General features: G+C 33.8%; 2 protein-coding genes across 4 annotated transcripts in view; both read right to left on the reverse strand.

Annotated features, from left to right (window-relative positions):
* The window catches only part of LOC107462573 (uncharacterized), a 2,825-nt gene extending 582 nt beyond the window's left edge, over positions 1 to 2,243 (reverse strand). The window contains exon 1 of the mRNA XM_052253386.1: positions 75 to 2,243. Coding sequence (XP_052109346.1) covers positions 75 to 2,243 — 2,169 coding nt within the window. The remainder of the gene's footprint in view (positions 1 to 74) is intronic.
* A 3,114-nt stretch (positions 2,244 to 5,357) lies between these two features.
* Positions 5,358 to 9,840, reverse strand: LOC107462587 (probable ubiquitin-conjugating enzyme E2 25). Of its 3 annotated transcripts, none has more exons than XM_016081198.3 (8): positions 9,680 to 9,840; positions 9,388 to 9,496; positions 8,361 to 8,492; positions 7,257 to 8,273; positions 7,080 to 7,143; positions 6,867 to 7,006; positions 6,462 to 6,773; positions 5,358 to 5,855 (listed from the first exon to the last, which is right to left on the reverse strand). In XM_016081198.3, exons 1-8 carry the CDS (start codon positions 9,757 to 9,759, stop codon positions 5,571 to 5,573), a joined length of 2,139 nt encoding a protein of 712 aa, XP_015936684.1. In that variant the 5' UTR covers positions 9,760 to 9,840; the 3' UTR covers positions 5,358 to 5,570. The 3 variants fall into 3 exon arrangements, with proteins under 3 accessions (XP_015936684.1, XP_015936683.1, XP_020985187.1); XM_016081197.3 differs by having other exon boundaries at positions 8,355 to 8,492; XM_021129528.2 differs by lacking the exon at positions 9,680 to 9,840 and having other exon boundaries at positions 8,355 to 8,492; positions 9,388 to 9,623.
* Positions 9,841 to 10,622: the final 782 nt, after the last annotated feature.

Consider the following 10,622-nt stretch of genomic DNA (forward strand, 5'->3'; position numbering starts at 1 on the left):
CCTTCCTTGCTTCCGTTGGTCTTTCTTGATGACCAAGTAAGGTATAGGAGCCGGAACTGCAACAAGAAAGCTACCATGGTTGTTAGCCTCACCGCGATTTCATTGACTTCAAGCCATCCAACAAAGCCATATACAATGTTTTTGTTGTTAGGATTTTGGCTGAGAAGAGCTTCAAGGTTCAGAACAAGAGGTATCATGTAGCCAAAAGTGAGAATCGACATCATCATAATTGAGATGAAGGGTAGCACATCAGGGTTCCTCTTTACATGGTAGAGTTGCAATCCAACAAAAACACATGCTAGAGTGGTGGATATCAGTGCTATGATGACCTCCATATCCATTCTCCAAGCATTCCTTCTTAATGATATCACGTAATTTGTTGATGCAGATAGGTCTAAAGGCTTGAAGTAAAGAGGATCTGACTTTTTGCGCGTGCTTTCGATGCTTCCCCTGATGCGCCTCCCATTGGTTGTACCTAATGGTGGAAACTGAAAGTTCACCATAATCTCACAGTCCAAAGAATACGTATTTATAGCATTTTTTGAGGAAACTTCGCGGCAGCCTACCATACACAAGGTTCCACCTTGAGCATCATAAATTCCTTCGGCAGTGAGCTTCACCGACTCAAATGACTTATTACTGAAGAAAGAATTCTTGTCATCTATCCCCGAGAGAGACAGCGGTGTGAGGCTAATCTTGTAGCTAATGTTGAACAAGCTACCAGTATTGTTGTTGTGGATATCAGGAGGAGGAACTTGATCTGAGAAGCTTGAAACAGAATCCGAAAACATAGGCATCCCCAAATCATAAAATTTATCAGCAACAAATAAAGGAGCTGAATAACCCCAAGCTACTCTTTTTCTTGACTCTCTAACTGACATATCAAATCTCATATCATAAGAATATGCCTCTGGATAGCTTTTCCCCTGGCCTTCAACAGGTTTTTGGTTGTGGCATGATTTGTTAGCTATTTCTAGTTGGCTGTACTCATACTCTAAGCCATGACCAACCACCACCAATCGAGCTTCATCATTTCTGAATTTGATCCTCTTGAAGTAGCCTTGTTCATTTGCAGTCTTGTTGCTCCAAATTTCCCCAACTATGCTACTAGTGTTTTTGATCGACCAAGTCGAGGGGAACCTCAATCTTAATCTCACCGAGCAATCGTCAACACGAGTGCCATCCACGGAAGATGAAATTCCCTTGATATGGCAAGCTACTACACACAAAACATTGCTCTTCTTATTCCACCACCCTTCACCTACTAATATGTTTTGGGGATTTTTTTCTTGGTTCATACCATAGTAGTAGTAACTATTATTTGAAAATTCAAGAAGAACCCTCATCGTATGCTTCTGAGAATGAGAACACTGAATGGCTTTCAAAGACATTAGTGTTGGCAATTGTCCAGAACTGCCATCAATAGGAGTGCAATTCTTAGGAGAATTGCATTCATCAGAGTACTCCAATGGGAGCATAGCAATGGCTCTTGAGATTGAATATGAGCAAAAACTTAAGGAGTTTGAATCCAATGACAAACCTTGTTCAGCATCAATTCCAGAAGAGCATTCTTTATCTGCCTCTGTGGAATCTAAGGTATACTTGTATGCTTCTTTTGGGAACATGAACACAGAAATTGGTTCAAAGTAACTCTTATCATTCTCAGAACTCAAGCTCTCCAACTTTCCAATGACCATGCTACTGATATTACTTGAACTGAACACATTGTTAAGCTTAAACACAGCTTCAAGGCCAATAGATTCACCTTTTTCGGAAAAATAAGTGCCTCTCCCAACCATGCAAACCTTCCCTGAGGATTCAGACCAGAACCCTTCAAGCTTAAAAGAAGTTACAAGATCACTACCGTGACGAATTCTCCTCGACCGGTGACTTCGGCTTTGAACATAGGTGAAGTTCCATGCAAGAGTGCTCCTGAATGAAACAAGGCCTTCAAGTTTGAATAAGTGAGAGGCCTCAGTTGTTTGGATTCTTCTTGGTTGAAGGTAAAAGGAGAATTGGCTCCATGTTTCTCCATTTCCAAGGCCAGTGATCTTCTTCCCTCCTTGGAAGTAACCATTGTGAGTATCACCAAGAGGGAAAGTGTTAACCCTTTTGTTGGAAGGTGTTGAGTATGAGACAAAAGAGTTACAGTGGTTGTTATATGAGAGTTCTGAAGCAGAACAGGCAAACTTGATGGACAAGAAAGTGAAGAGAAAGACGATAACTGAGAGAAGAGGATCCATAACAATGATCAAGAGTTTGTTTGTGTTATGAGAGAGGAGTGATTGAGGGAGAAAAGAAGAATTGAGTTTACTTATATAATCTCTCTTTGTCTCTACTACATAGTAGTAGTTACCAAACATTGAGTTTGAATCCTTTGAAAAAAAAATAGTTAGATAGATTATTATTATTATTAGAGATATACATGGCTCGGCTTGAAGATTTGGTCCGGACTCGAACATTTTTGGCGCAAATTTGATGTGATTTTATTAGGATTAAGGCCGGATAAAGGTCTCAAGAATAGACGCGATCATTATTTAGGACCGGGTCCGGGTCAAGACGAACCCGGCTTCACCCGATTCATGTACCTCCTAAGGGGACTGAAAAAGGTATATATGTTTTAAATTAATTTTAATATTATGTTATATTAATTATAAATTTATTGGTTTGTTTTTAATCACATTTGTTGAATTAGAAAATATATCAAAAAAACATAGAATTAGAATTTATAAATAAATTCAAGTTTAAATATGGATATCAACTTTTTAATAACAAATATTTTTTTTATAAATAAGTGCATCATATTTTTTTTACATAGAACTTATCAAGAATGGATTTCACCAGTTTAGACCCGATTTTAGTGTGTCTCGAAAGTAGTAAGATTTTACCGAATTTAAAATCGAGTAAGAATCTCAAAAATAAATTCAATCATTATTTAAAGTTTGAGTCAAGATAAATCCAATTTTTACCCGACCCATACGTACACCCCTAATTATTACAGTTATTTAAAGTTAAATTAGTCCATCTCATAATCTACTATAATAATAATCATAATAGTTCTAATCACTAACCCCTAAGCGGTCTCTAATTCACGCCGTTTACTGATTTGATTCCTAAGAGCACCTACAATGGTGAGTTCCTCTTTCACTTTTTTCTGACACATAGGAACTCTAACCATTGGAGAAGAGAAGGAATGAGTTCCCGCACGGGTCTCAAGATGAGGGAATCCCTCTAAATAGGGACTCAAATTAACCAATAATAACTTGTCATTAACAAATTATTTTAAAAAAATAATAATATAAAATCTAAAATAATTAAATAATTATATTAAATAATGAAATAATAATTAAATTAGTAATAATTATAATAAAAATTATATTAAATAACTATATTTTTATTTAATCGAATTATATATTGTATATTATTATTATATATGAATTTTTTTAATATTAATATATTTTAATAGTGAATTATTTTTGAATTTATAAATTTAAATAATATTATTAAAAAAATCAATTACATTAATTTTAAGTATTTTAATTAATTAATTAAGTGGGACCACAATAGAAACTAAAATTAGTTCCTCCTAATGGAGAAAAGAGATACTTTGAGTTCCTATTTATAACGCAAAAGCTGATGTAGAGTTACTTTTTATGACAGGTGGATCATAAATAAGAACTGAGATGAGTTCCCTCCTGGAGATGGTCTAAGGTTTCAATTGCATTATTGTTGTCTTCGAGATCGAGCTCCAAACACTATGGCGGTCCCTCGACCCCAACAATGACTCAGTAAACGGAGTGAGCTAGCACTCTCTTGTCGTTTGTTTTTGACATCCAATAAAAACAGAACGATTTCGTTTTTATATATTTCCTTCCGAAGTTATCGAGTTCCCATGATTGTGATTTGCGTTGAAATTTGTGGTTCTTTTTATTGGTTAGAGATCACTAGGAGTGGATGTAGTATACTTAAGATAGAGTTGTGACGTTGATTCGACCATCTTTCTACTCATACATTTTCAGGGAAGTTTCCTTTCCTTAGAGATTTTCAACCCATGCATAATAGAATACGAAAAAACAATTTCTTGGATATTTCAAATGTTATTATTTATTTATTTATTTGTCTTCCCTCTATGGTTGACCAGAAAGACTTGGAATAATTCTTCATCACTCATTAAGGCAGAAGAAACTATGGAGTCAAAGACCAAAAAACAAGTTAGCAATGAAGACTTCTTAGTGCATTCCATCTATCCGTGAACAACGGATAAGATGTTGCCCCCTAGGACAGGGTACATCAGGAAAAATATTATAATTTCATATTAAAAAGGCATGGAACATTATACACCATACAAAATTATATACACAATTTCTTATATGTATATATAAAACAATGATTAATCACTTGGACCCTTAAACTTTTAATTAAGGGTTAAAAGTCTGGCTATAAAATTATTTTCATTCGCAAGAATGAGGGATAGAATCTACATCACTTAGTTAAGGGACCAAGTAAAGTAACTATTAGATCACATGTTCATGGTTATAAGCTAACAATACTCATTTTTTCTTAAACAAGTCTCGCAACTCTAGTGCGAACTGGGAAAAGAAAAAAAGAACAGAAACTTAACCTTATAATTCAAGTCAAATTAATTAGAATGAGAGGTTATATAGTATACAGCCGGCTATGTTTGAAAAGTCACCAAGAGTATTAAAAACTTTGAATAGTTTGTAACTTAGTAAATACATTCTATGATGATTATGATTAAAGTGGTTATAAAATTTTCACAATACATAAAAATACAATGAAAATTAAAATTCTATTTTTTTTATTATTTAACAACACTTCTTTATTTAAAATAAAAATAAAAAATGCAATCAAATTAAAAATAGGATAAAACACAAAAAATACACAATCGAATTATTTTGTCTTTAGCAAAAATTCTCCAAATTTTATTATTGACAAAAATATTCTCATTGTTTACTAACGTAAGAAAATGATGTGGCAAACAGTTTTTTGTATAGCAAATGAATCACATCACACATTTTCTTTAATGGAAAAATGTTTTTTAATCACAACTAAGCACTTTTGACACGTTTTAAAATTATTTAAAAACATTTTTTGTCCATAACAAAATTCGGAAACATTTTTATCAGTGTCAAAAACACTTAAAAATATTACTAAATAGTAAAAAAATATTGCCTTAATTTTAGTTGCACTTTTTAATTGTTACCAAAATATTATAGCCATCATAACCACTTTAATCATAAACACCATAAAATTCACTATCTTAATATCTTATGTAATGCAGTGTTGTCAACGTAACCCTAAAAGAAACAAAGGAAAAAGTCAAAAGCAACCAGACAGAAGCCAAATTGAGATCATGAATAGACATATTTATCTCCTGTGACCTTAGCAATGTCCTTTAAATATTTATCTGCAACTGTAACTATATACATCATCCAAGACTATGTGCAGAAAGCAGTGCCCTGAAAGTGTTAGCCACATAAACATAAACCTTCTATTTAGTTAAGCCTTTTGTATCAAAGTCTCAAAATTGGTAATCACAATGAGAATGTTCAGGCTGCAGGCAAAGACAAAGGCTTGTTCACTATTTTTTTGGTGGAGAGGAACTTCTCACAGTCCTTAACTCCAATTTTTGCAAACTCTTTGACAATCATATTCACATATCCAGTTAGAGATTCCTTGAACTGCTTCGAGCAGCTTTTGTCGCCTTCGTCGACATCTTGAACCCCACCTTTGACCAAACATCCAACTTGCGCACCCTCCATGTACGCTTTGCATGCCACTAGAATATCATGAGCTCGGCTATAGAAATGCCCCGTAACAAAGTTCTCAAAATGCTGAAACCAAAAATAAAATGGACAGTTGAACTTCAAAACCTCAAATGGGACAAACACAAGTTCAAGGAATCCACAATAGAAAAAATTGCCTATTCTGGCACTTGCTGGATTCTTCTTCATTGACATGAATTCCATTTTTCGAAGTAATACTAAACTACCTTCATCGCTACGTATTGTGAACTCCAGAAATATCATTATAATATAGTAAACATAGCAGTTTCTCAGATGTAGGTCATAATTATTGATGGTTCGGAATGGTAATTAAAGGTCAACGACATAGAAATATAACAATCTTCGAAACCTGTCAACCATACATAAAGTTGGGATGAAGTTCCTCTAAAGTGAGAATATTGGTAAATTGAAAAAGTAAGTATTTAATCACCCTTTAATTAAGATAGTGGGGCTCACTTATGATGAAAGTTACAAATTCAATGGGGATTAACCCCTCACTTTATCACTATACCAATTTTTTCACTTTAGAAGAACCAAATTCATAAAGTTGAGCTTGATACAAAGACGAGAGATGATACAAGTAAACATGGCAATCAAACTTTTGAAGACAAATATCTTGTTTGAGATATAAGATTACCAAGACTAGAATCATACCTTTGGGGGCCTTTTCATCATATACATCATTGTTCTTAATGAAAGGATGAATGTGTCCTCATTATACTGCAGGGACTTTGTTTCACCATTTGCGGAACCACTCATGTGTGCATATCCAGGTTCGTTAAAGTAAGGCTTCGTATTCAGAATCAGACCTTGTATAGAGACCAGAACCTGCAGAATTGTTGAAACACCTGGAAGCCACTTCTCGTTCTTGTTGCCAGACCAGGTATTAAGCAGGCTAAGGCATACTTTGCCACAATTATACAAGTTCGGGTTGAGTCGAAGACCTCCAGAGTGGTAGTAAACTTGCTGCAGTGAAAAAGTCTATTGTCTAAGACTTAAATTAAAGAGAGTAGACGACAAAATAGTGTGAACTAGATTCGCTTATCATCAACCACTTACCGGCGGTACATTGGGATAGCCACTGGGGAAGAAAACATCAAAGAAGAAAAGACCATCATGATAAGGAGTCCCCACTGCTCCAATAATAACGGCCCTCAAAAGATCCATCCTTGATTCATAAACTCGGACAAATATTGTATCTGATGAGGAGAAATTGAAAGAATCAGAATATATAACATCCATTTGAAAACTGGAACACAGTAACAAACTGACCTGGCAAATCCTTCTCCAAAATCTTCCACTCGTCCTGGATTTTTTTAGCCCAATTCTTTGGATGCTGTTCAAGAAATAATCAATGGCAAAACAAAATAGTCAATTCATGGTACTATCAAACAATTAACCTTAGAAATAAAACAAAATGTATATCAAAATGCTGACCAAAAAGTTTACCTGCTTCAAGGAAGAGTTATAGCCAACAAAGCGATGATCTGATGGATCTTCAACAGTGTCAAATTGTTTAAAACTTCGAAATTTCATCATGATTTCATCCCGATCTTCATCAGAGATGGCCACAACTGGGCTATCTCCACTATTTCCTTCTCCGGCAGAATTGTGAACCGATGTGTTAAACTGCATATGCCCAGGAGGAGGATGAAGAAAATCAAGTGGACCATAGCTAGTTGAATTAGCATTGTAATCAGAAAAAGTTGGCATAAAATTCTGAAAATTTGTTGACCATGGGCCTTTTGATTCCATTCCTGGTGGATGAAATGATCCATTCTGTCCAATGAAACTTGGATGGTACAAACTGCTACTGCCACCTAGCTTCTTAGCAGTTTTAAATTTCCTCCAAAATGGTGGTGCACCTGCCGGTGGTGGTTTCACAGCCTCTGAATTGCCGACGAAACCAATAGCAGGCGTCTTTTTAACATGGAAAGGTCCTGAAAACCATTGAGACTTAGATGAGTGGGGTCCTGATAATGTGTGTGAACCACGAACCCTGCGTTGTGAATTAGCTACTTTCTTCTTACTAGGAGCAGATTGAGAAGCCAAATTTATTCCAGAGGAGTGATCAACATCACCCATGTTCATTTGAAAATTAGAAGCACCTGTTGAAGATCCTATGATTTTAGATTTAGCTGACTCTATCACCTGAGGAATTTCAGCATCTGATTGTGTAGGATACCAAGGATGCAAAGAACTATTCCCAGTTTGCTTCAAACCTTGTTCATATTCTGGCAACCAAGTAAACGGTGCCTCAATTCCAGGAGGTATATCCACATTATCAAAGTGTGCCTGTAATAAAGCATACTCATCGACTTGTGCGTACTCTTCAGAAATAAAATCAATGTAGTCATCATCAGCATCCTCATCATCATCATATGATAGATCCGCAACATGAGCATCAACACTTGTTAGGTTATGTGGTACCGAAGAATGACCAGTAGAAGTCTCAAACCCACTTTCCTGGAAATGATTCCAAGCAAAATGTTATACTCATGTTTCATCTTGGAAAAGATAAATATAAAGAACAAATGTTATACAAACCACAACTTGATTGCCATAGCCATTGTGAATAGATTCAATTGTCTTCCCCTTGTTACTTTTACCAACTTTTTCACCAATTATCATTAAATCCTCGCAATCATCGTCGTTGTCAATTTCAATTACATCCTGTGGAATGGCCTAGTAAAGTAAAATAGAATTATTCTATCTGAGTAAGGAAAATGCAGACCAGAAACATTCATATATTCAAACACAAATTAAGTAGCAAACATTTGCATCAAACATAGCTGCAGTGCCTTCACACCTAAGTGTTTTAGATTACAATTTTGCCATATTTAAGTTATAGCATGGATCACAGATTTCTGACAGGCTTCCACAACTTCACCATGCACGTAAAATTGTTGGCGTTAACTAACCATATTGTCTACTACAAAAATAACTATGTAAAAATGAAATAAGATCATCACTAAAGTTTATGTAAAGTCCAAATAGGAAAATCTTAACCAAGCTAAAGGTTGTACAAACTACAAAGTACAAAGCATAGCATAGCCATTATCTGTTTTCAAATCCCCTTAACTTTCAACAGTATTGAAGACCCAAAAGGGCAATAGAACATAACAGGAAGGCATAATCAATTCCAAAATTCGATCTAAAAAATTGGATACAACCGCAAAATAGCAATGACTCACAACTGAACGTTCTCAGTAAACACAATCAATTCTATGCTCACACACAGAAACAACAACGAAGGGTTACCACTTACCATAAAGTGGCATAACGATAGCAAAGAGTTATGTCATAATAAAAACATGAACAACAGAGCCAACTAAAAAAGGGGCAAAAATGTCGAGGAAAGAGAAGAGCAACAAAAAAACAAGTAAATCCCAAAGAGGACGAAGATCTTCCAATAGGTGATCATGGCTGACAAAATAAGCACCCAGATGAAATAATATTAAAAAGATGCAATCTTTTATCAAATTCAGGAAACCTCGCAAAGCCAAAATTATATTTTTAAAAAAATAATAAATAAAAAGGACAGTGGGAGCAGGAGCAGGATCATCAACAAAGTAAAAACCTGATTTTGCTTAACCAATCTGGAAGTTCGGTGAATTGGGGGAAGAATTTCAACAACGTCAGGGTCCATCTCCATCTTCGGAGAACAAGAAGAAGAATATGCTTTCCTTCTGTTATTTTAATTTATTCCACGGCGAAACAAGGAAAATGAAAAATACAAGAGAGCAAAAGAGAGTGAGTATTTTTTTGTTTTCTTTTTTTCTTCAAGGTGTTTGTTTAGGTAAGCGGAGTAAGGAAGTGAAATAAAATTAAAAACTAAAAAGAGAAAAAACGCAAAGGATAGAGAGAGAGACTTGGAGGTGTCGGGAGACGCATATTTGGGGATGCACGGCGGCTGATGACACGGCGGCTCCAATTTCGATCGGCTCATCATCGGCGGCGAAGGAGTGCGGCAAGATCTAATTTTTTTTATTTACGATTAGCCAATTTTTTATGGTTCCTGACTCGCTCTTGGTTTTTTATGTGGGGATTTATGCAATTTTAAATCCAAACTTCGATTTTGAAACCCTATTTTCGTTATCAGTATAAAATAATGTGTATTTAATTATATAATATTATATTAATAAAAATAATTTTTTTATATTAATTATGTGAATGATTATTTAAAAAAATAATTATAGTTATATAATTAATAAAATATTTTATACTATTAATATATTAAAATTTTAAAATTAAACTATTTTATAAATGAAAATTCGTTGAATCTCGCATTTTTTTCTTTTGGTGGCCAGAAAAAATATTTATGTAAAGACAATAACTAAAATGTATTATATTAAATTATTTAATATTTTTTAGTTATTTTCTAATAAAAAAACATTTTTGTGTAAGTAATATTTTTATTTTTTGTTTATTCTTTTTTTAATTTTTTAAAGTTTTGTAAATAAAATATGTGATGAAATATGTTTTTACAAAAATACTAAATAAACTTAAAAAAGTAATCATTATATATTTATATATAAATATATATACAGTTTAATTTATTTTATTATGTGTTTTATATTTCAATATATATTATACGCTAATAGCTTATTTTATTATATATCTAACATAATTGATATTTTTATTAGTATTGTTGTGATGTGAATTTTTTAAATAGGAAAAATAAACCTACTGTTATTAAGATATATATAAAATTATAACATATCCACGAATGAAATAAGAATAATCATGTATTTAACTGTTTTTTAGTCTTATTTTATTTATACGGTAAATAGATAAAAGTTTGTCTTATTTAAC

This window comes from Arachis duranensis, chromosome 8 (genome assembly GCF_000817695.3).
Source record: "Arachis duranensis cultivar V14167 chromosome 8, aradu.V14167.gnm2.J7QH, whole genome shotgun sequence".
Classification (NCBI taxonomy): Eukaryota; Viridiplantae; Streptophyta; class Magnoliopsida; order Fabales; family Fabaceae; genus Arachis; species Arachis duranensis.

What these genes read in the sequence shown, in the direction of transcription:
- LOC107462587 (XM_016081197.3), bottom strand. Translation starts at nt 9,759, where the DNA reads ATGATGAGCCGATCGAAATTGGAGCCGCCGTGTCATCAGCCGCCGTGC. An exon ending in GCGTCTCCCGACACCTCCAA is followed by an intron (nt 9,497 to 9,679) that starts GTCTCTCTCTCT and finishes TTAAAATAACAG; the next exon opens with AAGGAAAGCATATTCTTCTT. An exon ending in GCTATCCCAATGTACCGCCG is followed by an intron (nt 6,774 to 6,866) that starts GTAAGTGGTTGA and finishes TTTTCACTGCAG; the next exon opens with CAAGTTTACTACCACTCTGG.